Here is a 27,185-nt window from a genome sequence, read left to right on the forward strand (position 1 = left end):
ATAAGTGGCAAAAGAAAATTAGGTGTCTGGGAGAAATTAAAGAGATTAATTTCAGACCCTGACAAGAAGCTGTCGTAGTCAAATATCTAGCAAAAACTGAAGACAAACACGCGATATCAAAACTACTCGACATGTCTGTCAACCATTCTGCTGAGGCGGTGTCTCTTCTGTGGTGGCCTCTCATTGCAACATATGCATGTGACTGAGCAAATTTGTCATCATTTGTCATTTTTTCCCTATCTCGATGATTCACCTAACACGTAACTGTCATACGTTTGTACATTCAATAGTGCACCACTGTGAAGTAATTGGTGAGAGACTGAGTTGGAAAGTATGAGGAGTCCCACCCACCTTCGTTATATACATACAGGCTGAGCTTGAAAAATAGAACAGCGCGGGCAGGGAGAGACGTCTAGCAAACCAAAAGTAAGTGACAAACTAAATGCATTTTTTGCGTAAATCGAAGCTGAACTAGCTATAATATATCAATCGTTTCCAGTAGCGATAGTGCATAATACATTTTTCGGGTTTTTGACACATTGCTTGGATACATTCATTTCTCTACGAGCGAGCCTTCTTGCGCGAAGGCTATACACAATATAACAAAATGTCTCATTGCAATGAGAACATGATAAAGTAGGCTAGGCCTATGGTTAGTTATAGAACTACTTGACATTTATGTTTGAGTAATTTGCCTGACAACGACAGGCGGCTTCGGTAAATTTGCTTTTCTTCCGATTAGCTTCATGATGCGGAAGCTTGACAATGTAGCAAAAGTACAACTTAAATTGTCAAATGTAAAGTTTCCCTGGCTACCTTTCGCTTAAAAAGTAGACCAAAAGTTTGGTGGTGTAATTTTTGCATGGTTTCGAGATTTTGCTTTCGTCCCTCTCCTCACCCCAACCTGGGCTCGAACCAGGGTCCCTCTGCACACATAGACAACAGTTAATTTTGAAGCATCGTTACCCATTGCCCTGGTAGGGGCGAGGAGAAGAACGGGAGCTATAATGGTACATTGATGCTGTTGACCCGGATCACTGGTTGCTGCGGAAAAGGAGGGAGAACCACTAGGCTACCCTGGGGAGGCATTGTAGCCTAGTTGTTAGAGCGCCGAACTTGTAACCGGAAGGTTGCAAGTACAAACCCCCGAGCTAACAAGGTACTTATCTGTCTTTCTGCCCCTGAACAGGCAGACTGACAGACTTTTCCTAGGCCGTCATTGAAAATAAGAATTTGTTCTTAACTGACTTGCCTAGTTCAATAAAGGTAAACTAAAAAAGCAGTGTGAAATAGTTAGCGGGGTGCTTTTTTAAAATGTATTTTTAGTTTTTATTTCACCTGCGACCTGGCCAAGATTAAGCAAAGCAGTGTGACACAGACAACCACATGGAGTAAACAATAAACAAGCCAATAACACAATAAACAAATCAATGACACAGTAGAAAAAAGAAAGTCTATATACAGAATGTGCAAAAGGCATGAGGAGGTAGGCAATAAATAGGACATAGGAGCGAATAGTTACAATTTAGCAGATTAACACTGGAGTGATAAATGAGCAGATGATGATGTGCAAGTAGAGATACTGATGTGCAAAAGAACAGAAAAGTAAATAAAAACAGTATGGGGATGAGGTAGATTGGGTGGGTTATTTACAGATTAACTATGTACATGTAACGGATGTGAAACGGCTAGCTTAGTTAGCGGTGTGTGCTAAATAGCGTTTCAATCGGTGACGTCACTTGCTCTGAGACCTTGAAGTAGTAGTTCCCCTTGCTCTGCAAGGGCTGTGGCTTTTGTGGAGCGATGGGTAACGATGCTTCGTGGGTGTCAGTTGTTGATGTGTGCAGAGGGTCTCTGGTTCGCGCCTGGGTATGGGCGAGGGGTCCGTCTAAAGATATACTGTTACATACAGCTGCAGTGATCTGTTAGCTGCTCAGATAATTGATGTTTAAAGTTGGTGTGGGAAATAAGTCTCCAACTTCAGCAGTTTTTGTTTTTTTGCAATTCGTTCCAGTCACTGGCAGCAGAGAACTGGAAGGAAAGGCGCCCAAATGAGGTGTTGGCTTTGGGGATGATCAGTGAGATATACCTGCTGGAACGTGTGCTACGGGTGGGTGTTGTTATCGTGACCAGTGAACTGAGATAAGGCGGAGCTTTATCTAGCATAGACTTATAGATGACCTGGAGCCAGTGGGTCTGTTGACGAATATGTAGCGAGGGCCAGCCGACTAGAGCATACAGGTCGCAGTGGTGGGTGGTATAAGGTGCTTTAGTAACAAAACTGATGGCACTGTGATAGACTGCATCCAGTTTTCCTGAGTAGAGTGTTGGAAGCTATTTTGTAGATGACATCGCCGAAGTCGAGGATTGGTAGGATAGTCAGTTTTACTAGGGTAAGTTTGGCGACGTGAGCGAAGGAGGCTTTGTTGCCAAATAGAAAGCCGTTTCTAGATTTGATTTTTGATTGGAGATGTTTAATATGAGTCTGGAAGGAGAGTTTACAGTCCAGCCAGACACCTAGGTATTTATAGTTGTCCACATATTCTAGGTCGGAACCGTTGAGGGTGGTGATGTTAGTCAGGTGGGCAGGCAGTGAACGGTTGAAAAGCATGCATTTGGTTTAACTAGTGTTTAAGAGCAGTTGGAGGCCACGGAAGGAGTGTTGTATGGCATTGAAGCTCATTTGGAGGTTAGTTAGCACAGTGTCCAAGGAAGGGCCAGAAGTATACAGAATAGTGTCGTCTGCGTAGAGGTGGATCAGGGAATCGCACGCAGCAAGAGCAACATCATTGATATATACAGAGAAAAGAGTCGGCCCGAGAATTGAACCCTGTGGCACACCCATAGAGACTGCCAGAGGTCCGGACAACAGGCCCTCCGATTTGACACAATGAACTCTGTCAGAGAAGTAGTTGGTGAACCAGGCGAGGCAATCATTTAAGAAACCAAGGCTGTTGAGTCTGCCAATAAGAATGTTGTGATTGACGGAGTCGAAAGCCTTAGCCAGGTCGATGAATACGGCTGCACAGTAATGTCTCATCGGTTATTTTCAAACTATCTATTTTTGTACCAGTTCAAGGCCTCAACTGTCAACAGTAACACCCATCATTTGTACTGTATTGAACTAGAGGTGGACCGATTATGATTTTTCAACGCAGATACCGAAACCGATTATTGGAGGACCTAAAAAAGCCAATAGAGATTATTCGGCCAATTTATATATATATATTTGTAATAAATGACAATTACAACAATACTGAATGAACAATGAACACTTTTATTTTAACATAATATAATACATAAATTAAATCAATTTAGTCTTAAATAAATAATGAAACATGTTCAATTTGGTTTAAATAATGCAAAAACACAGTGTTGGAGAAGAAAGTAAAAGTGTAATATGTGCCATGTAAAAAAGTTAACGTTTAAGTTATTTTCTCAGAACATGAAAGCTGGTGGTTCCTTTTAACATGAGTCTTCAATATTTCTAGTTAAGAAGTTTTAGGTTGTAGTTATTTTAGGAATTATAGGACTATTTATCTCTATACCATTTGTATTTCATATACCTTTGACTATTGGATGTTCTTATAGGTACTTTAGTATTGCCAGCCTAATCTCGGGAGTTGATAGGCTTGAAGTCATAAACAGCGCTGTGCATCCCAGCATTGCTAAGAGCTGCTGTTTGAATGTCACGCCCTGACCTTAGATATCCTTTATTCTCTATTTCGGTTAGGTCGGGGTGTGAATAGGGTGGGCATTCTAGTTTCTTTATCTCTAGGTTGGCTGGGTATGGTTCCCAACCAAGGCTATCGTTGTCTCTGATTGGGGATCACATTTAGGCAGCCTTTTCCCACCTGTTTGTTGTGGGATCTTGTTTTTGCTTAGTTGCCTGTGAGCACTGCATTTGCTGCACATTTCGTTTGCTGTTTACTGTTTTTGTGAGTTTCATCTGAATAAACATGTGGAAATCTACGTACGCTGCGTCTTGGTCCGTCAATTCTACAAACAAACGTGACATTGAATGAATGCTTACGAACCTGCTGCCTACCACCGCTCAGTCAGACTGCTCTATCAAATATCAAATCATAAACTTTATTAAAATAAACACACAGAAATACGAGCCTTTGGTCTTTAATATGGTCAAATCCGGAAACTATCATTTTGAAAACAAAAACGTTTATTCTTTCAGTGAAATACAGAACCGTTCCATATTTTATAGAACGTGTGGAAACCCTAAGTCTAAATATTACTGTTACATTGCACAACCTTCAATGTTATGTCATAATTATGTAAAATTATGGCAAATTAATTACGGTCTTTGTTAGGAATAAATGGCCTTTCAACAGTTCGCAACGAGCCAGGCGGCCCAAACTCCTGCATATACCCTGACTCTGCTTGGACTGAACGCTAGAGAAGTGACACAACTTCCCTAGTTAATATTGCCTGCTAACATTATTTTATTTGAACTACATATGCGGGTTTAAAAAAAATATCCCTGTGAATTGATTTTAAGAAAGGTATTGATGTTTATGGTTTGGTACTTTATTGCAACAATTGTTCTTTTTTTGCGAATGCTCTTTTGTTAAATCATCTACTTGAAGTAGGCTGTGATTCGATGACAAATTAACAGGCAACGCTTTGATTATATGCAAAGCGGAACAAGCTAGTTAACCTAGTAATATCATCAACCATGTGTAGTTAACTAGTGATTATGTTTATATTGATAGTTTTTTTTATAAGATAAGTTTAATGCTCGCTAGAAACTTACCTTGGCTCCTTGCAGTCACAACAGTCACATTTACATTACATTTAAGTCATTTAGCAGACGCTCTTATCCAGAGCGACTTACAAATTGGTGAATTCACCTTCTGACATCCAGTGGAACAGCCACAAGGTCCTTTTGATGCTGCACCTGCGTAACAGATGGTCAACCTGCCACGCAGTCTCCTCGGTGATTGCAATGTAATCGGCATCCAAAAAGGCAGATTACCGATTGTTATGAAAACTTGAAATCGGCCCTAATTAATCGGACTCTATATTGAACATGAGGAATATGCCCACACACTTAAGCACAAGACCTACTCCCATTCACCCAGCAGACATTTGTATGCTTTACAGGGCCTTACACATATGGATCCCATATGGCTACTTATATTTATACACAGATCTGTATACATGTGTAACGTTACTTACATTTGATCAATAGAAAGGTGTCACATTTCATTCTAATGTATCAGAGCGATTGTGTTCCAGGTGGTAGCCTGTTTCTTAATTTAGGCTGTATTTGCCATTGATTTGTGGTTTGATTATTATACAGGATGTTAATAGCCTATGGGCTTAGACGAGTATGCTGATCTTGTGTTCTGGTCAAATGCTTTGGTTTCTTATGTTGATGTCTTTGTGTCACAATTTCACTCCTGTATTACACTGTTGCTTGTTTACTTGAAATCTATAGGCCTCAGGCCACTGATAAGGGAAAGAGAAATACATTTGTGTTGAAATTAGTATTAGTTGTAGATAGGTTAGGTAGATGAGAAGCATGGGTGATTACTTTAGCCTCTGGTGTTTGAACTTTGGCTTTCTCGCTTAGTTTCATTTTAAGCTGTTGTCTTAGACTTGTGTCCGTACGGTACACTCCTAGAAAAAATGGTTCTGTGATTGTCCACATAGGAGAACCATTTTTGTTCCTGGTAGAACCCTTTTTGGGTCCAAGTTGAACTCTTTTGGGTTTCATGTAGAACCCTCTGTGGAAATGGTTCTACAAAGAACCCAAAAGGGATTAATTAAAAGGTTCTCCTATGGGAACAGCCAAAGTACCCTTTTTGTTATAGATAGCAAGCTAAGAATGTAGATTAAATGGGTGACGGTGTAATAACAGTTAGGTAGTCCTTAAATCCATAAATATTATACTATAAAATTAGTTTGACACCCCTGCTGAACTTTGTACTGAATGTGCTTTTTATGGTGGCACACCTTGGGTGTAGTCAGTGACATGAAATAGAATGAATAGAGCTGACATGATTCCCTATTCTATCTGACAGACATAAATGTATGATGTAGAACAGATATGACTATCTGAACATTCTATAACTTTAAATCAAATCAAACGTATTTATAAAGCCCTTCGTACATCAGCTGATATCTCAAAGTGCTATACAGAAACCCAGCCTAAAACCCCAAACAGCAAGCAATGCAGGTGTAGAAGCATGATGGCTAGGAAAAACTCCCTAGAAAGGCCAAAACCTAGGAAGAAATCTAGAGAGGAACCAGGCTATGAGAGGTGGCCAGTCCTCTTCTGGCTGTGCCGGGTGGAGATTATAACAGAACATGGCCAAGATGTTCAAATGTTCATAGACCAGCAGGGTCAAATAATAATAATCACAGTGGTTGTCGAGGGTGCAACAGGTCAGCACCTCAGGAGTAAATGTCAGTTGACTGACTTTACATCCTCCGGAACAGGCCCTTGATCTTGAATGGTGTTCCTATTCAAATACAAAAAACAGTCTGTCATTCTTTTCAGTGTCACTAAAATGCAAATGATGAGAAGGAATACTTCCATGGAACCATACAGTGGCAAGAAAAAGTATGTGAACCCTTTAGAATTACCTGGACATACCTGGTCATACAATTTGATCTGATCTTCATCTAACAATAGACAAACACAGTCTGCTTAAACTAATAACACACAAACATTCATATGTTTTCATGTCTTTATTGAACACACCGTGTAAACAATCACATTGCAGAGTGGAACAAGTATGTGAACCCTTGGTTTTAATAACTGATTGACCCTACTTTGGCAGCAATAACCTCAAGCAAACGTTTTTTGTAGTTGCAGATGAGACCTGCACAACAGTCAGGAGGAATTTTGGACCATCCACAAAACTGTTTCAGTTCAGCAATATTCTTGTGATGTCTGTTGTGAACCACTATCTTAAGGTCATGCCACAGCATCTCAATCGGGTTGAGGTCAGGACTCTGATTGGGCCACTCCAGAAGGCGTATTTTCTTCTGTTGAAGCCATTCTGTTGTTCATTTACTTCTGTGTTTTGGGTCATTGTCCTGTTGCATCACCCAACTTCTGTTGATCTTCAATTGGTGGACACATACGATAACATTCTCCTGCAAAATGTCTTCATAAACTTGGGAATTCATTTTTCTGTTGATGATAGCAATCTGTCCAGGCCCTGAGGCAGCAAAGCCCCAAACCATGATGCCCCTTTCACCATACTTTACAGTTGGGATGAGACTTTGATGTTGGTGTGCTGTGCCTTTTTTTCTCCACACGTTGTGTGTTCCTTCTAAACAACTCCACTTTAGTTTCATCTGTCCACAGAATATTTTGCTAGTAGCGCTGTGGAACATCTAGATGTTATTTTGCGAACTTCAGAAGTGCAGCAATGTTTTTTTTGGACAGCAGTGGCTTCTTTCGTGGTGTCCTTCCATGAATACCATTCTTGTTTAGTGTTTTACATACCATAGACTCGTCAACAGAGATGTTAGCATGTTCCAGGGATTCCTGTGAGTCTTTAGCTGACATTAGGTTTATTCTTAACTGTCACGCCCTGACCGCAGATTGCTTTGTATGTTTCTATTTTTTGTTTGGTCAGGGTGTGATGTGGGTGGGCATTCTATGTTTGTCTAGGTTTTGTATTTCTATGTTTTGGCCGGGTATGGTTCTCAATCAGGGACAGCTGTCTTTCGTTGTCTCTGATTGAGAACCATACTTAGGTAGCCTGTTTTCCCACTTAGTTGTGGGTGGTTATTTTCTGTTTAGTGTTTGTTGCACCTGTCAGAACTGTTTCGGCTATGCTTTTTTTATTCAGTTCTCAGTCAGAATAAATAATATGAACATGTACCACGCTGCACCTTGGTCTTCACCTTCTTCTACTGACAGTCGTTACATTAACCTCATTGAGAATTCTGTGCTGTGCTCTTGCAGTCTTCTTTGCAGGATGGCCACTCCTAGGGAGAGTAGCAACAGTGCTGAACTTTCTCCATTTATAGTCTATTTGTCTTACCGTGGACTGATGATCATCAAGGCTTTTAGAGATACTTTTGTAACCCTTTCCAGCTTTTTGCAAGTCAACAATTCTTAATCTTGGGTCTTCTGAGATATATTTAGTTCGAGGCATGATTCACACCAGGCAATGCTACTTGTGAATAGCAAACTCACATTTTGTGAGGTTTTTTTTATAGAACAGAGCAGCTCTAACCAATCTTGTCTCAATGATTGTACTCCAGGTTAGCTGACTCCTGACTCCAATTATCTTTTGGAGAAGTCATTAGCCTTGGGGTTCATACTTTTTCCAACCTACACTGTGAATGTTTAAATTGTGTATTCAATATAATTTGTGTGTTACTAGTTTAAGCAGACTGTGTTTGTCAGTTGTTGTGACTTAGATGAAGAACATATCTAATTTTATGACCAATTTATGCAGAAATCCAGATAATTCCAAAGGGTTCACATACTTTTTCTTGCCACTGTAGGTGTCTGAGCAATGCAGCAAACACCCCACTTTCAAAATAGAGGTGCAAACTTATGTTCTGGCATTCCACATTTTTTACCAGAAAATGATCATGATTCATTGGGTAATTTGTCATTTTCAATTATTAGCAATGTTTTGAGCTAGTCTGTATTAAAATTGATATGTGCATTTTATATATGATATAACAATTAACAGATTGTATTTTGCACCCACTCCCCACTCATGATTAATGCTTTTGGCCAATCAAAGTTTTGTTTTGCTCCAGTGCACCACTGATTAGGTTCAGTGCAGTTAGAAATCACTAGATGCACCACTGGTGTTGAAATTGAAAAGGCAACTGCAAAATAAAATTATATATTTTGTTGTGCTGTTAAAATTGTATAATTGTTTTATATATTTTGTTGTGCTGTTGTTACATTTGTATAATTGTGTCATGTCCTATGGTGTTGCATATAATTTGAACTGTGCACCAGGAGCAAATTCAAGACGTGTTCACACTTTATCAGCCCAGGGCCAAGAGTCTCTTTAGCCAAAGGGAGATTTTAGCCTGGGGCTAAGCGAGTGTTCACACTTCCAACATTCTAAAGTGGGCTAGCACCAACACAGGGTTAGCTGGCCCAGCTCCGGAGCAGGGTTAGCACCGATTTATAGCCTCTGAAACACTGTGCCAAAATGGCCAGTTTGAATCAGGGTTAATAACAATGTCTAGAATGCCAAAGTCACTTAATTTACATAGCAGGACGCACTACAGGCTTTACAAGCATAGCTATCTGTCAATCGCCAGAATGCTTACTGTCCAATCACAAAAGCTCCACTGTCACTTAATTTACATAGCTATGCTTGTGACGCCTGTAATGCGTTATGCAAATTGTTATGCAATGTTGGCTGCAAATCTATACTATTTCATCCTTCCATCTGTGGACAAAAAAACAAAATACTTTAATCTGTGCAAAAACATTGGTTGCTATGCAGCAGACTGGCTAACGTCTTCTCACTTATCCAACTAAAGTTACAAACTCTACAGCTGGAAAGGCAGTAAACGCTCAATTTTTGTCAGTTTTCATATGTTTTTATTTACATTTAATTTAATATATGATACTAGTGTTGCATGATTTCACCTGAATCAGAAAAGTCTCGTGCGAGCGCAGCATGCTCTGTGACGTTACTGGGGCGAGATCGAATTTCAAAAGTGAAACATTGTTTCCGAGGTCAGACAGGCAGAGAGCAAGGTTTATACAGACCATCACTGTTGGAAATCAAATGCTAGGCTAGAAGCAATATGAAATGTAAGGCATAAACGCCGACGTTCTGTAAATTGCCTTGGAAATAATGGAGGACGCCCGTTCCGGAAAACAGCTGGTCAAACTAGAAACACGTGGAAGGAAGTGACTGCACAGAGCCACTTGAGGGACCAGAGACATTCATATCAAATAAAATTTTATTTGTCACATACACATGGTTAGCAGATGTTAATGCGAGTGTAGCGAAATGCTTGTATTCACATATTCATCACTCACCACGTTAGGCTATCAATCGAGGGTCTCTGCAAAAACAAATCAATACGTTTTTCTTCCTCGTTGGACCAGCGTTTACAATGTATATAATTAGAGCTTGTGTAGTTGTTGGTTTAGCTTTTTATAACGTTGTAGCAAGTAAGGTCTGCATGTATGTGTAGGCGCATATTGCGTCATGATTGCAAGGTGTCCGGATAACTTTTCCAACTGTCCCGTTATCTGGTTTTAATGTCCATTATTGAATGCCCTTCCAGCCAATCAAAAACGAGTATTCAACAACGTTGTGGTATATTGAAAAAGTATAAAAGTGTAATTTTCCTCCACACGCGGTTTACAGGCATTTAACACCATATGGCATTTTTTTGCCATCTATTTTCCAACTTCAATCGGTTAAATCACATTCGTAAAATGTTTTTTTTTTTGCCGTTACAAAGGTAATGGTCCTGGCTGAGCCCCAAATGCGAGCTCAGCAGTGCACCATGGCCGAATCACGGTTACAAATCAAATTGTATTCCTGCTTATGCTTTGTAAACAACAGGTGTGGACTAACAGTGAAATGCTTACTTTCGGCCGTTCCCAACAATGCAGGGACGAAAGAAATAGAGAAATGATAGAAAAGTAAAACAGTAATAATACAAGTAATAATAATTACACAATGAGTAGGCTAATGATAACTTGGCAATATACACTGAACAAAAATAAAAAGGCAACATGTAATGTGTTGGTCCTATGTTTCATGAGCTGAAATAAAATGTCTCAGAAATGTCTCTCAAATGTTGCGCACAAGTTTGTTTACATGTCTGTTATTGAGCATTTCTTCTTTGCCAAAAAGAAGAAGTTCTTCTGGCATCCGCCAAACACAGATTCGTCTGTCGGACTGCCAGATGGTAAAGCGTGATTCATCACTCCAGAGAACGTGTTTCCACTGCTCCAGAGTCCAATGGCAGCGAGCTTTACATCCCTCCAGCTGACTCTTGACATTGTGCATGGTGATTTTAGGCTTGTGTGCGGCTGCTCGGCCATGGCAACCCATTTTATGAAGCTCCCGATGAACAGTTCTTGTGCTGATGTTGTTTCCAGAGTCTGTTTGGAACTCTGTAGTGAGTGTTGCAACTGAGGACAGATGCTTCAGCACTCGACTGTCCCGTTCTGTGAGCTTGTGTGGCCTGGAGACGAAAGAAATGCACACCAGTTTAGGCGAGGTGCCGGCTAGCGGAGTAGAACACTTGAAAAAGAAAAGGAGAGCTGCACACTCTAGGAGCTCAGATGCAATAAATGTATAACCAACGCTTCAACAACCAAGCTTGTGTGGCCTACCACTTTGCAGCTGAGCTGTTGTTGCTCCTAGATGTTTCCACTTCATGATAACAGCACTTACAGTTGACTAGGGCAGCTCTAGCAGGGCACACATTTTACGAACCGACATGTTGGAAAGGTGGAAAGTCACTGAGCTCTTCAGTAAGGCCATTTTACTGTCAATGTTTGTCTATGGAGATTGCATGGCTGTGTGCTCGATTTGAAACACCTGTCAGCAACGGGTGTGACTGAAATAGCCGAATCCACTCATTTGAATGGGTGTCCACATACCCTGTGTATATATAGTGTAATTTATTGTGGCAAAACCTTTAAAAAAAATCTGTTCTCTTCATGAATATGGATTCCCACTGTTAAACAGTGTGGAATTGTAGGAAAAATGTATCTGAAATATTCTGGGGAAATCCCCCAGACCCCCCCCCCCCCTTACAATTATCTGTAAGGTCCCTCAGTCGAGCAGTGAATTTCAAACACAGATTTAACCACAAAGATGAGGGAGGGTTTTCAATGCCTCTCAAAGAAAGGCACCTATTGGTAGATGGGTAAAAACAAAAAAACCATATCCCTTTGAGCATGAAGTTAATAATTACACTTTGGATGGTGTATCAATACACCCAGTCACTACAAAGATACAGGTGTCCATCCTAACTCAGTTGCTGGAGACGAAGGAAACCGCTCAGGGATTTCACCAAGAGGCCAATTGTGACTCTAAAACAGTTGCAGAGTTCAATGGCTGTGATAGAAGAAAACTGAGGACAAATTAACAACATTGTAATTACTCAACAATACTAACCTAAATGACAGAGTGAAAAGAAGGAAGCCTGTATAGAATAAAAATATACCAAAACACGTATCCTGTAATAAGGAACTAAAGTAAAACTGCAAAAAACGTGGCAAAGAAATTTACTTTAAGTCCTGAATAAAAAGCATTGTTTGTGGCAAATCCAACACAACGCATCACTGAGTAACACTCTTCTTATTTTCAAGCATGGTGGTGGCTGCATCATGTTATGGGGGATATGCTTGTCATCGGCAAGGACTAGGGAGTTTTTTTAGAATAAAAAGAAACGGAATAGAACTAAGCACAGGCAAAATCCTTCAGAAAAAAACTTTTTGTCTGCTTTCCAACAGATACTGGGAGAGGAATTCACCTTTCAGCAGGACAATAACCTACATCACAAGGCCAAATATTCACTGAAGTTGCTTACCAAGACATCATTGAATGTTCCTGAGTGATCTAGTTACAGTTTTGACTTAAATAGGCTTGAACATCTATGGCAAGACTTGAAAATGGCCATCTAGCAATGATTTACAACAAACTTCAGAGTTTGAAGAATAAAAAATAAAAAAAGAATTATGTGCAAATATTGTACAATCCAGGTGTGAAAATATCTTAGACTCAACAGCTGTAATTGCTGCCAAAGGTGATTCTAACATGTATTGACTCAGGGGTGTGAATACTTATGTAAATGAGAGATTTCTGTATTTCATTTTCAATAAATGTGCAGAAATGTCAAATGTGCTTTCACTTTGTCATTATAGGGTATTGTCTGTAGATGGGTGAGAATTTTTTTTATTTTGAATTCTGGCTGTTACACAACAAAATGTGGAATAAGTTAAGGGGTATTAATAGTTTTTGAAGGCACTGTATGTTTCCCAAAAATATTATTTCTGTGTTTATTTTTTGTAAACTTCAGGAAAATACTACATTTCATGTATGTAGATGTTCCATTTATACACAGTTACCCATAAATTGACCACGTTAAAAATTAAACCATCAGCCAAGGAAATCACGATTCATTCCTTCTTAATGGTTCATCCTGAGGAATATAGCCATGTTTCTTCTCCCCAGCTAAACTTTATGGAGAGGGGAGTGGCCCACTGCATTTTCCTGTCATCATAACCTAACCCGGAACAGGAAAACTCCAAACAGAATGCATTTACACATAAAAAATAGGCCTTACATGTAGATATTTTTCCTTATTTCAGACCATAAACCATGAGTTATCCAGGATACCCCACTCAAGCTGGTGGCTATCCCCCTCAGCCAGGCGCCTACCCACCCCAAGCTGGAGGCTATCCCCCTCAGCCGGGCGCCTACCCACCCCAAGCCGGAGGCTATCCACCCCAGGCAGGAGGTTACCCACCCCAGGCTGGTGGTTACCCCACACAGGCTGGTGGTTACCCCCCTCAGGCAGGTAGCTATCCACCACAGCCTGGAGCTGGAGGGTACCCAGCCATACCCCCAGCAGGTAAGGCCTCAGGACAACAGATCATTATATGCCTAATATATGCACATGCAGCATGTTTTATATGTTTTATTCTCTAAACAACCTTCGCTGTGCTGAGAGACAACACTCACATACCAACTTGTGACTGACATAGTACTCCCATTCTGTGTGCCCTGAGTATCACTCTGCTGACGAGAATTGGCAAGTGTGTTTATTTCTAGTCCTGGTGTTTCATTCCAAAGCCAATTTAATACGGACCCATTTCTTTACCTCTCTGCCCTAGCAGCAATACCAGATATTTGTTAAAACTTCTCTAGTATAAAGTTTAAGCACTTTCTATTTCAATTTAAAATAGAACAATTATCCTCTGGTTTCTGGTAACCCCTGATTGAAGGATTTATTTATTTATTGATTGATTGATTAATCAATTACTTGATTGGTTGACTACAATCATATACAACCACAACATCAAAGCAAAATAGTCCAAACTTTTGAAAAAACAGTAGTAATAGTACATAGTGATTTGCCATAAACAGTTTAGTGGCATGCCCATCTATGTCATCTGTTACAGATAGTTGGGGAGGTGGTGCTGGTTTCCCCGCCTTTGGTCTTGATAATCTGTCCAACCCTGGATTCAACGCAGGAAATCTCCCAGCCATGGTAAGTCTGGCATGAAAATACAGTACAACCCCCCCCCCCCCCCCAACCCAGTTATTGACTTTTTACCCAGGTCATCTTTTTCTCATATCTATCTATGTTGCAGCTTTCTTGTTAACCTTCCTAATAGTCTCTCTCACGTGACTAAAATAATGTAGCTCATGTTTATTAGCTTAGATAGTGCTTCAAAAACATAATAATTTGCTGCAACCTTCTCTTTCACTGTTGTAATCCTTCAAAACTCCATGTTTTGTATACTTTATTTTTTATATTGTCTTTTATTTTCTCTTTATTAAAAAAAACAAAAGCAGATGTTTAATCAACATCTATAATACATAATTGATTATTTACAAAACAGCTTTGCTTGCAGATTAATTGAAACCAATCAGCTTCCTGCACATTTTATTGGATGCCCACTTCTGCTACAATCACATGCCAACCCGATCTCCGCAGCCATGTTCACCTCTGGTGGATACCCCCACCCTGCCCCCCAGCCCCCTAACCAACAGCCCTATGGTATGTACCCCCAGCCAGGAGGACAGATGCCCCAGCCTCAAGGCCCAGGCATGGCCTATCCAGGCCAGCCCATGCCTGGCTACCCACGGGCACCCTCACCCAACCCCTCCATGCCGGGTTACGGAGGAGGACCAGCGCCTAATCAGCCCATGCCAGTGTACCCTCAAGCCCCGACGCCCAACCCGTCCATGCCTGGAGGTGGAGCCATTCCAGTCTCTCCTGCCATCAATGTAAGACACACTGGGAGGATTTAACTCTATTTTGACAATAGTCCTTCAAAATACCATTTTAGGACAGGCATACATCTGGTTAAGGGTCCATACTTTATCCAAGGGTTTAAACTTGAATACCTAAATGTTCTGCACTAATATTGATTGGGCTTCTATCGTTTTCTTACTCTTCTTGAGATGTCAATAATTAGAGATTTTGCCAGGAGTTTTACTGGCAAATAACACTGACAGTGTAAAGCAATCAGGTTTCATTATGGATTAATTCCCTTTTCTTTCAGAGAGGATTCAGGGGAAGCATCAAGGATTATCCGGGAGCAGACCCACTGAGAGATGTGGAGGTTCTGAGGAAAGCCATGAAGGGTTTTGGTGAGTTGTTTAAATAGACCCTGTCCAGAAACAACCCCTAACCTTTTATACATTGGTCCAGTGATTGAGTTAGTTAGTGGCCAGCAATATTTGACATTTGTATATACAGTGTGTATGATATTATAAATACCTCACATGCGACTCGTAATAAGACTAAGCAATTGGCCAATACATTTTTTTATCTGACTCATAAAGATATTTAGCAATATGCAAAAGTCTACAGTTAAACCATGTGCAATCGAGTATAATGCGTTTAGCTGACTAAGGAATGGTCATGGGAAGTGACTATCAAAGCAAGTATTATTTCATAACTGTAAAATGAATACAAGACATAAAGCTTAAATTATAAGGTTATACTGACATTAACAAAGCATTATTGTAGGCATATACACGACCTGTCAAGTTTTAGAACACCTACTCATTCAAGGGTTTTTCTTTATTTTTACTATTTGCTACATTGTAGAATAATAGTGAAGACATCAACAATATGAAATAACACATATGGAATCATGTAGTAACTAAAACAGTGTTAAGCAAATCAAAATATATTTTATATTAAAACAGTTTTTGCCTTGATGACAGCTTTGCATAATCTTGGGATTCTCTCAACCAGCTTCACCTGGAATGCTTTTCCAACAGTCTTGAAGGAGTAACCACATATGCTGAGTACTTGTTGGCTGCTTTTCCTTCACTCTGAGGTCCAACACATCCCAAACCATCTACACTTGGTTGAGGTCAGGTGATTGTGGAAGCCAGGTCATCTGATGCAGCACTCCATCACTCTCCTTCTGGGTAAAATAGCCCTAACACAGCCCACAGTGTGTTGGGTTATTGTCCTGTTGAAAAACAAATGATAGTCCCACTAAGCCCAAACCAGATTGGATGGCGTATAGCTGCAGAATGCTGTGGTAGCCATGCTGGTTAAGTGTGCCTTGAATTCTAAATAAATCAGACAGTGTCACCAGAAAAGTACCCCCACACCATATCACCTCCTCCTTCATGCTTCACAGTGGGAAATACACATGCAGAGATCATCCGTTCAACCATACCGCATCTCACAAAGACACAGCGGTTGGAATCAAAAATCTGGATTTGGACTCCAGACCAAGGGACACATTTCCACCGGTCTAATGTCTATTGCTCGTATTTCTTGGCCCAAGCAAGTCTATTCTTCTTATTGGTGTCCTTTAGTAGTGGTTTCTTTGTAACAATTCGACCATGAAGGCCTGATTCACGCAGTCTCCTCTGAACAGTTGATGTTGAGATGTCTGTTACTTGAACTCTGTGAAGCATTTATTTGGGCTGCAATTTCTGAGGCAGGTAACTCTAATGAAATGATACTCTGCAGCAGAGGTAACTCTGGGTCTTCCATTCCTGTGGAGGTCCTCATGAGAGACAGTTTCATCATAGCGCTTGATGGTTTATACGACTGCACTTGAAGGAACTTTCAAAGTTCTTTAAGTTTTCCGTAATTGACTGACCTTTGTGTTTTAAAGTAATGATGGACTGTAGTTTCTCTTTGCTTATTTGACCTGTTCTTGCCATAATATGTACTTGGTCTTTTATTATTACCAGGGCTATCTTCTGTATACCACCCCTACCTTGTCACAACACAACTGTTTGGCTCAAACGCATTAAGAAGGAAAGAAATTCCACAAATTAACTTTAACAAGGCACACCTGTTAATTGAAATGCATTCCAGGTGACTACCTCATGAAGCTGATTGAGAGAATGCCAAGAGCATGCAGAGCTGTCATCAAGGCAAAGGGTGGCTATTTGAAAAATCTCAAATATAAAATATGTTTAGATTTGTTTAATACTTTCGGTTACTACATGATTCTATATGTGTTATTTCATAGTTTTGATGTCTTCACTAGTATTCTACAACGTAGAAAATATTAAAAAGAAATAAAGATTCTTGAATGAGTTGGTGTTCTAAAACTTTTGACCGGTAGTGTAGATTCTAAGGTTAACTTACAAGGCAAAGCATGGACAAAGAGATGCTTACTAGCCAGAGGCCTAGAAGCCGAAGAAATGAGAATTGATCATACAACCTTCCTCCATGGACTGGATACAGGATAAGAGACAGAACAAAGGCATTTAATTCCATTTATAACATCTGAAAGTGTATCCTTTCAACCCAGAACCAATCACCTTTGATAAAGCAAACGCTACAAAGTTTACAGTGTAACCTGACCACCAAGGCCCAATCTCCACAGGGTGTCACAGCATTTAAATGGTTTTGTGGGGGATGAGACCAGTGTAAATATGACATAATTCCTGAGTGGACCATAAAACCTTTTTGCATATAGTAATTCAGATTTCACCCTGTACAGATACAAGTAACCACAGAGATCATACATGCACATAGTTAGCATCAGAGTTATCCTCAATGAACACGTTTCAGATATATACCAAACATGGATACTATAGTACTATTCAATCACATTCAATAGTCTGTCTTCTGAATACTGTAACAGAGAGAAACATTTTGGTGGGGGGGGGGGGGGACTGACTAGTCCTTTGGCATTGTCTCCTGTCTTCCAACTCCAGGTGTCAGAGAGCACATGAATGAGGGCCGAGCATACATTAAGCCCTATCTAATCTTGGAACCAGAAACAAATATTACATGCGTAATGGCCAGATGTCACGAGAGAATAGGCCCTGTCCAGAAACAACCCCTTGTCAGTAACCTTATACAATACACACTTGTGTTGATCTGAAAGGAATGGATAGGTAAATTCAACACTAGCAATGACATTGCCTTCTATCATTGAGCCTCAATCTTTGAATTACTTAATTATGTATGAAGACCTGGTAATGATATTTGCTGAGCTATACTAGTAAAAAAAATGATGTTATAAACTCATGAAGGGAAATGGATGGGCAGTTTTGAATATGTGTTCTGACAGGGAACTTGTCCTACAGGTACTGATGAACAGGCCATCATAGACCTGCTAGGGAGTCGCTCAAACATACAGCGTGTTCCCATGCTCGCAGCCTTCAAAACCTCCTACGGAAAGGTAATACAGTTACATTTAAAAACGTGATACTTTATTTAGATAATTTGAGTTATTATGGAACAAATGAATATAATGAGTGTTACAGCATCATACAATTATCTGTATAAGTGAGGTTCAGGGAGGGTCAGAGGGTATATCTCAACAGCAGCTGATGGTTCTGCCATTTAACACGTTGCTGGGGGACTTGATTCCCTCAGACCCATTATAGCAGTACCCGGAACACACATGGCACAGCAGTTGAACACAGATAGCATTAATGCTTGAAGTGGACTGAAGTAGGTTCCGCCACTCATTTTGGGTGCCGGTACGCTTTCTATATATTTGCCGTTACTTATCATATTTTACAGCCAATATTCTAAAAGAGGTGTCAGTACTCAAGCAGTACAGGAAATGACGGTGCCGATATTCAAGTTATAGAACAGTGAAAGTGCTTGTTCTCTGTACCACTGAGCACCAGCCCAACTCAATAATATCTTGGTTAGCATTGAATTATACCAAGCTTGTATCCCCTTACCTTCCTAGGATCTGGTTAAGGATCTGAAGTCAGAACTGTCAGGGAACTTTGAGAAGCTGGTGCTGGCCATGTTGAAGACCCCAGCCCAGCTTGATGCATATGAACTCAAAGATGCCATTAAGGTTTGTGAAAGGGTTTTTATAATCACTGACATGGATACTCTCTCTTAGCGTGTGTGTGTGTGTTTGCGTTCGTACGTGCAAACAAGTGGAATGTTTTTGTTTTGTGTTTGACACAACTAGCTAAACTAGTTTAACGAACAGAGAAATAGTAATATTCATGTCGTAAACCTACCAACTGTTCTCTACTGTATGTTCTGACAGGGTGCAGGGACAGACGAGGCTTGTCTGATAGAGATCCTGTCCTCTCGCTCCAACGCAGAGATCAGAGAGATCAACATGGTCTACAAGACAGGTAAGTTCCTCAGGTAGACACACACTACAGGGACGACAGATAGCATTGAGGAAAAAAACTTTGAAATAAATATGAGAAGTGTACTGCTCTGTACTGTGCTGTGTAAGAAAGCTGTGTGGGTTATTTCAGAGAATAAGAAGTCACTGGAAGACGCCATCAGTGGGGACACCTCAGGACACTTCCGTAGACTCCTCATCTCTCTGGCCCAGGTACAGCCTATGGCCCATAGATGTAGAATAATGTATACATTAGAAATACATATACATAGGAATAGATACAGTACATACAGTTGAAGCCGGAGGTTTACATACACCTTAGTCAAATACCTTTAAACTCAGTTTTTCACAATTCCTTACATTGAATCCTAGTAAAAAATTTCCCTGTCTTAGGTCAGTTTGGATCACCACTTTATTTTAAGAATGTGAAATGTCAGAATAATAGTAGAGAGAGTTATTTATTTCAGCTTTTATTTCTTTCATCACATTCCCAGTGGGTCAGATGTTTACATACACTTAATTATTATTTGGTAGCATTGCCTTTAAATTGTTTAACTTGGGTCAAATGTTTCAGGTACCCTTCCACACGCTTCCCACAATAAGTTGGGTGAATTTTGGCCCATTCCTCCTGACAGAGCTGGTGTAACTAACTCCTAGCTCGCACACGCTTTTTCAGTTCTGTCCACACATTTTCTATAGGATTGAGGTCAGGGCTTTGTGATGGCCACTCCAATACCTTGACATTGTTGTCCTTAATCCATTTTGCCACAACTTTGGAAGTATGCTTGGGGTCATTGTCCATTTGGAAGACCCATTGCGACCAAGCTTTAACTTCCTGATTGATGTCTTGAGATGTTGCTTGAATATAGGCACATAATTTTCCTCCTCATGATGCCATCTATTTTGTGAAGTGCACCAGTCCCTCCTGCAGCAAAGCACCCCCACAATATGATGCTGCCACCCCCGTGCTTCACGGTTGGGATGGTGTTCTTCGGCTTGCAAGCCTCCCCTTTTTCCTCCAAACATAACCATGGTCATTATGGCCAAACAGTTCTATTTTTGTTTCATCAGACTGGAGGACATTTCTCCAAAAAGTACAGTCTTTGTCCCAGTGTGCAGTTGCAAACTGTAGTCTGGCTTTTTTCATGGCGGTTTTTCAGCAGTGGCTTCTTCCTTGCTGAGCGGCCTTTCAGGTTATGTCGATATAGGACTCGTTTTACTGTGGATATAGATACTTTTGTACCTGTTTCCTCAAGCATCTTCACTAGGTCCTTTGCTGTTGTTCTGGGATTGATTTGCACTTTTCGTACGTTGATCTCTAGGAGACAGAACATGTCTCCTTCCTAAGTGGTATGACGGCTGCGTGGTCCCATGGTGTTTATACTTGCGAACTATTGTTTGAACGTGGTACCTTCAGGCGTTTGGACATTGCTCCCAATGATGAACCAGACTTGTGGTTGAAGTCTGTGGTTGAAAAAGTGGTTGAAAAATGAGTTTTACATTTGTGCAGTTTTGTAACACATTTAATACAATTATATTCTGTGTGCCATGGGGCAGAGATACCTTTTTGAAGTTTCAAAGCAAATTTCCTGCAATTCTACACATTTTGCCATTACTTATGCCATGTTAGTGATATCTGAGTGAGAGTGACTAACAAAATCAATGGCCCTGCGTGCCCTGTCAGTATTCACCCATTAACACTACAAGGTGTAGATAACTGGCTGGACTAATTTACTAACCTACTTATTAGCTGACATGGTTAATTGAGTGACTGTCAGTGACTGAAAAAACAAGAGAAAAACTGCTGATGCACAACCAAATGTCTAACTTGCGCGTTGGGTATTCTACCATTCTAACTCTCAACAGTTCCAGTCGGTGTCCCTAAGCTTATGTTGCCTATGCCTGCAGCTGGCCCTGATTATGTGTTGTGTTTGTGCTCTCAGGGTAATCGAGATGAAAGAGAGACAGTGGACATCTCTGTAGCCAAACAAGATGCCCAGGTAAATTGCCATTTCTTATCTATAATAAACCTTGTGACGTCTAATCTACAGACTGTATTGTGTCTTCAACATACTTAGGGACAGGTGTTTTTCATTAAGTTTGAGCTGGAAAAACTCAGCACCCTACACGGCATACTTGAAATCTCTACCTACTCATTGAAAGATGTCTGTGTGTATTGTGTGCCCTCTGTGCAGGCTCTGTATGCTGCTGGAGAGAACAAGGTGGGAACAGATGAGTCCAAGTTCAATGCCATCCTGTGTGCCAGGAGCAAACCCCACCTCAGAGCAGGTAACTACAGGGGAGAGGAATGGTACTGTAAGAAGTCAAATATCAATTAAATGTACACTCACTTGCCAGTTTATTATGTACACCACCCATTCACGAATATGGTTCACTCCTTCAGACGGTGAGTAACGTTGCCGTGGCTTGCTATATAAAGCAAGCAGGCAGACAGGCATCGAAGCATTCAGTTACTGCTAGAATCTACGGTAGAATGGGCATAACTAGTGACCTAAAGGACTTTGATCGTAGTATGGTCTTCAGTGTCAGGCGCACCGGTTCCAGTATCTCAGAAACGGCTGCCCTCCTGGGCTTTTCACGCACTAGAGTGTCTAGGGTTGACAGAGAACTGTGTGACAAACAAAAAACATCCAGTCGGCTGCGGTCCTGTGGGTGAAAACAGCTTGTTGATGAGAAGTCGAAGGAGAATGGCAAGAATCGTGCAAGCTAGCATGCTGGCCACAAACATGCAAACAACGTGCAGCACAACAGTGGTGTGCAGAACGCACAACTCGTTAAACCCTGTCACGGATGGGCTATTGCAGCAGACGACCACACTGGGTTCCTATCAGCTACAAAAAGCAGCTCAAGTGGGCACGCGATCACCAACACTGGACAATTAAGGAGTGAAAAAATATTGCCTGGTGTGACAAATCCCAGTTCCTGTTGCATCATGCTGATGGCCGAGTCAGGATTTGGCGTAAGCAGCATGAGTCCATGGCCACATCCTGCCTGGTATCAACGGTACAGTCTGGTGGTGTAATGGTGTGGGGAATATTTTCCTGGCAAACGTTAGGTCCCTTGACACTAATTGAGCAACGTTTGAACGCCACACCTTGTAGAATCCATGCCTCGAGGAATTCCGGCTGTTCAGGAGGCAAAAGGGGTCTGACCCGGTACTAGATGGCCACTGAGTGTATATGAAATATCAGTCCTCTGGTGCTGTCCGCTCATCTTGATTCATAGCTTTTGCCACTACCTTATCCGTGTGTGTGTGTGTGTGTGTGCCTGTGTGTGCGTGCATATGTGCAGTGTTCCATGAGTATCAGCAGATGTGTGGCAGAGACCTAGAGAAGAGCATCGACAGAGAAATGTCTGGAGACCTGGAGAGTGGAATGGTGGCCGTGGGTAAGAGGACACCTTTTGGTTAACACACACCCATTCAGGTCACACCTACACGTCTCTACGCAAACACATACTAACACTATGTCACACCACTAACAACACACACACAGAGTGAAATACCCAGATGTATGTGTAGGGGATTACCCAAAAAAACCTTGAACAATGGTTCCATCCAATTCCTGTATGGGGTTTCACCGTTTGACGTAACAGTAGCTGGGAATTTCTTTTTAAGCTGAATGTGTTATGTTATGGGATTTATATGAATAATGACTAAATTATGTATACATTTAACATAGAACTATAACTAAACAGTAGAATACTACCTTGTCACTGTATGAATGTATGAATCCTATTATAATCAAAACACTGAATATAATGTGTGTAGTTTTAGTCAAGAATTAGAACGAGGGCTTTCTGTTCCTTGTTAGAAACGAATGGAGCTATCGCCAGACCGGCTGGAATACTGTGTTCCTTACAGGACATTCTGTCCCCACCCAGAAAGGGGAGAGACCTTGGGCTTGTAGTAGATTTTTAACAGGTGACAGACAATGTGAAAAGGCTTGTTAACTATATTGCCATTGAATCTGAGAGGAGGAGAGACATTTATGATGAAATGTGAGGTATATAAACCAATGTACATGGTATTATGAGCAGAGCTCTCGATAAGCACTATTGGCGATGTTGACTAATCTCTGTCCGTTTCATTTAAATAAGAACCTTACACATGCTTAGAAACAGACAGAGTGTGTTAATTGCATTGGAAAATGAGCATGAGAACAAAATTCTCTTGACAGTTAACACCCATAGCTTACTCATTCTTACTGTGAAAAGATGTTATAGAAGATGCTATAACAATATGTGAGTTGTCACACTGTTGCTGTCTAAATGAGTAATTGTTATTTTCCTTCACTTGGCCAACGTTGCTCCGGTTAATGGTACAGTAACATGCTTTTAGATTATTTTGACTGGGTGACATCGTTGTTATTATTTGACTTTGTATCAAGAGATGCTCACTCTCCATACACACTTCATAGTAATGATGTGTTGTTTGCTTGTTCCATTATGCATGATGTTTGTCCGTCCAATTTGTAAGTCGCTCTGGATAAGAGCGTCTGCCAAATGACTTAAATGTAAATGTAAATGTACAGAAGTCATGTTGATGTGATGTTTAAAAATGTATTTCACGCTTCTGACTGTGTTTATCAAACTACATTCATATATTTTCATATACACTGAGTATACAAAACATTATGAACTCTTTGCATGACATAGATTGACCAGGTGAATCCAGGTGAAAGCTATGATCCCTTATTGATGTCACCTGTTAAATCCACTTCAATCAGTGGAGATGAAGGGGAGGACACAGTTTAAAGAAGGATTTTTAAGCGTTGAGACAATTGAGACATGGATTGTGTATGTGTGCCATTCAGAGGGTGAATGTCCAAGATATAAAATGTAAGGGCTTTTGAAAGGGGTATGGTAGTCGATGCCATGCACATCAATTTGTGTAAAGAACTGCAACACTGCTGGGTTTTTCACGCTTAACAGTTTCCCTTGTGTATCAAGAATAGTCCACCACCCAAAGGCCATCCAACTAACTTGAAACAACTGTTGGAAACATTGGTGTCAACATGGGCCAGCAGCCCTGTGGAACACTTTCGACACCTTGTAGAGTCCATGCCGTGACGAATTGAGACTGTCCTGCGGGCAATATTTGTTATGTTTTGTACACTCAGGGTATTTTCAAGTTCTGGTTTCAGATATGACTTGACAATCTTTTCAGTTTTATCCCCTCATATTATTTTTAACCGTTAGTTTTGTTTGTTTCTGAGAGTTTCCTTCAACACACAGTATCAGTCACCTTGTCTCAAGTCTGTTTGTGCTCTTGCAAACTCAATAGCTTTCATTTTCAAGCTAAACATTTGGCATGACAATGACTGACGAGGAGTTGCCATTGTAGCACGAACAGACTGGACCATGTATCAGTCCCTCCCTCCGAAGACTTGCGCCCGCCTACTAAGGTTAATTCTAACCCTCTGCTCTCTCTGTGTTCCAGTCAAGTGTATTAAGAACACACCCGCCTACTTTGCTGAGAGACTTTACAAGGCCATGAAGGTAAGACACGCCCCGTTTCTGTCTGTATGTCTGTCTGTCTGGACTGATTACAACATACTGTACATACAGCACAGAACAACAAAACTGTCCAAGACTGATAAGTGAACACTGTTTACACTCACTACATTTTCACTTTACCAGTCCCAATGATATTGCATTGTTATTACAGTAATTGCTTCTGATAACTGTACTCTTTAAATGTGTGTGTGTGTGTGTGTGTGTGTGTGTGTGTGTGTGTGTGTGTGTGTGTGTGTGTGTGTGTACGCGCATGTGTGTGTTTTCTCAGGGTGCCGGGACCAAGGACAAAACCCTGATTCGGATAATGGTGACCCGTTCTGAGGTGGACATGTTGGATATCCGTCAGGAATACGTCAAGACATATGGCAAGTCGCTCTACACAGACATCTCTGTAAGTATCTCTCCTCATCACTACACAAATTCCAACACACATACACACACCAGTACCTTCAATAATGCTACTGCTATAGAGCAAGTTAGGCATTCTAGTATGATGTTCTGGACTAGTGTGTTGATGTGTTTGTTGTTGTCTATGACAGGGAGACACTTCAGGGGACTATAAGAAACTGCTGTTAAAGCTGTGTGGAGGGAGCGACTAGAGGAACCATGTCAGCTTTCTTTACAGGATGTCCCCCACACTATATCACCAATGTTTACATATATACCCATTTACTGACTAGCCTATAATAGTATATATATATATATCTATGCATGCACCACAGTCAGCAATACTGCATGCCATGCCGTCCATTTTCTTCATTGCAACTTTTAGCACATGTTATGATATGAGAACCTCCAATCATAAAAGCTGTTCCTTTTCTATATTTTGTATGAGCAAGAAAGTATATGTTTTTCCATAAGTGTAATATCAGTGCTGGATATTATAACTTAGTCAGGGTAAAAATGCCCTAAAGGTGCAACGTGCAACTTTGATTAGAATTGGAATTTAAATCAATATATATTTTATTTTTTCAAGCCTGTGCCAATATTATGCATATCTAATTGTAAATGTTAACTAAGTAGTAATTGGTTTAGTTGAAATGTTAAATACATGACTCTGAAGTCAGAATACTTAGCAGCTAAAGTACCAAAGTGTTTGGTTTATATTTGTGTTTATATGGTGTGTGTGTACACTATCATTGTGGGTTTTTTTTGTCTGCTGTTTGCTACAATCTCTTTGAGCATATCTGTCAATCTAACTTCTAACTAAAATCTCATTGCATCACATTTCAGTAACGGTGCTCTGATTTAATATTACATCTGAAAATAAATGTTGAGAAACACCGCTGTTCTTTCCCTTACTGATGATTTCATCCATGCTAATGTTGTTGTTGCATTATACTGTGTTTAGTCTTGAGGCAAGGAAGAGCACTAATTCCTGTTTCTGACCCCAGGCCCCTGACACTTTCAACAAATGGCTGATGTTCTTGGCCTGCTATTTGTGGAGTCAGTGAGCAAAGGAGAAAACCGTGCCAGTGGCAATGACCTTTATTTGAAAGCAGTCACAGCAATATGATTTTGTAGACAAGTCGTTTTTATTTATTTATTTCACCTTTATTTAGCCTGGTAGGCAAGTTGAAACAAGTTCTCATTTACAACTGCGACCTGGCCAAGAATAAAGAATACATACAACAACACAGAGTTACACATGAAATAAACAAAACATACAGTCAATAATACAGTTGTAGAAAATGAAGGTAAGGCAATAAATAGGCCATGGTGGCAAAGTAATTACAATATACCTATTAGACACCAGAGTGATTGATGTGCAGAATATTAATTTGCAATCAGAGATACTGGGGTACAAAGGAGCAAGATAAATAAATAAATAAATGCAGTATGGGGATGAGGTAGTTGGATGAGCTATTTTCAGATGGGCTATGTACAGGTGCAGTGCTCTGTGAGCTACTCTGACAGCTGGTGCTTAAAGCTCGTGAGGGAGATATGAGTCTCCAGCTTCAGTGATTTTTGCAATTCATTCCAGTCATTGGCAGCAGAGAACTGTAAGGAAAGGTGGCCAAAGTTGGAATTGGCTTTGGGGGTGACGAGAGAGATATACCTGCTGGAGCGCGTGCTACGGGTGGGTGCTGCTATGGGGACCAGTCAGCTGAGATAAGGCGGGGCCTTACCTATCAGAGATTTGTAGATGACCTGAAGCCAGTGGGTTTGGCGACGAGTATGAAGCGAGGGCCAGCCAACGAGAGCGTACAGGTCGCAGTGGTGGGTAGTATATGGGCTTTGGTGACAAAACGGATGGCACTGTAATAGACTGCATCCAATTTGTTGAGTAGAGTGTTGGGGGGCTATTTTGTAAATGACATTGCCGAAGTCGAGGATCGGTAGGATGGTCAGTTTTACGAGGGTATATTTGGCAGCATGAGTG

General features: G+C 40.7%; 1 protein-coding gene across 1 annotated transcript; it reads left to right on the top strand.

The window, feature by feature from the left end:
• The first annotated feature begins 284 nt into the window (after positions 1-284).
• On the top strand, positions 285-26,087 carry anxa11a (annexin A11a). Its single transcript, XM_064933967.1, has 15 exons — positions 285-426; positions 13,307-13,569; positions 14,120-14,208; positions 14,736-14,951; positions 15,230-15,317; positions 18,246-18,340; positions 18,863-18,976; positions 19,178-19,268; positions 19,398-19,477; positions 21,208-21,264; positions 21,460-21,553; positions 22,577-22,672; positions 24,726-24,784; positions 25,071-25,193; positions 25,342-26,087. Exons 2-15 carry the CDS (start codon positions 13,317-13,319, stop codon positions 25,399-25,401), a joined length of 1,515 nt encoding a protein of 504 aa, XP_064790039.1. The 5' UTR covers positions 285-426; positions 13,307-13,316; the 3' UTR covers positions 25,402-26,087.
• Positions 26,088-27,185: the final 1,098 nt, after the last annotated feature.

This window comes from Oncorhynchus masou, chromosome 24, assembly GCF_036934945.1.
Source record: "Oncorhynchus masou masou isolate Uvic2021 chromosome 24, UVic_Omas_1.1, whole genome shotgun sequence".
Lineage (NCBI taxonomy): Eukaryota > Metazoa > Chordata > Actinopteri > Salmoniformes > Salmonidae > Oncorhynchus > Oncorhynchus masou.

What these genes read in the sequence shown, in the direction of transcription:
- anxa11a (XM_064933967.1), top strand. Translation starts at nt 13,317, where the DNA reads ATGAGTTATCCAGGATACCCCACTCAAGCTGGTGGCTATCCCCCTCAG. An exon ending in CAGTCTCTCCTGCCATCAAT is followed by an intron (nt 14,952 to 15,229) that starts GTAAGACACACT and finishes CTTTTCTTTCAG; the next exon opens with AGAGGATTCAGGGGAAGCAT. An exon ending in GAAAGCCATGAAGGGTTTTG is followed by an intron (nt 15,318 to 18,245) that starts GTGAGTTGTTTA and finishes CTTGTCCTACAG; the next exon opens with GTACTGATGAACAGGCCATC.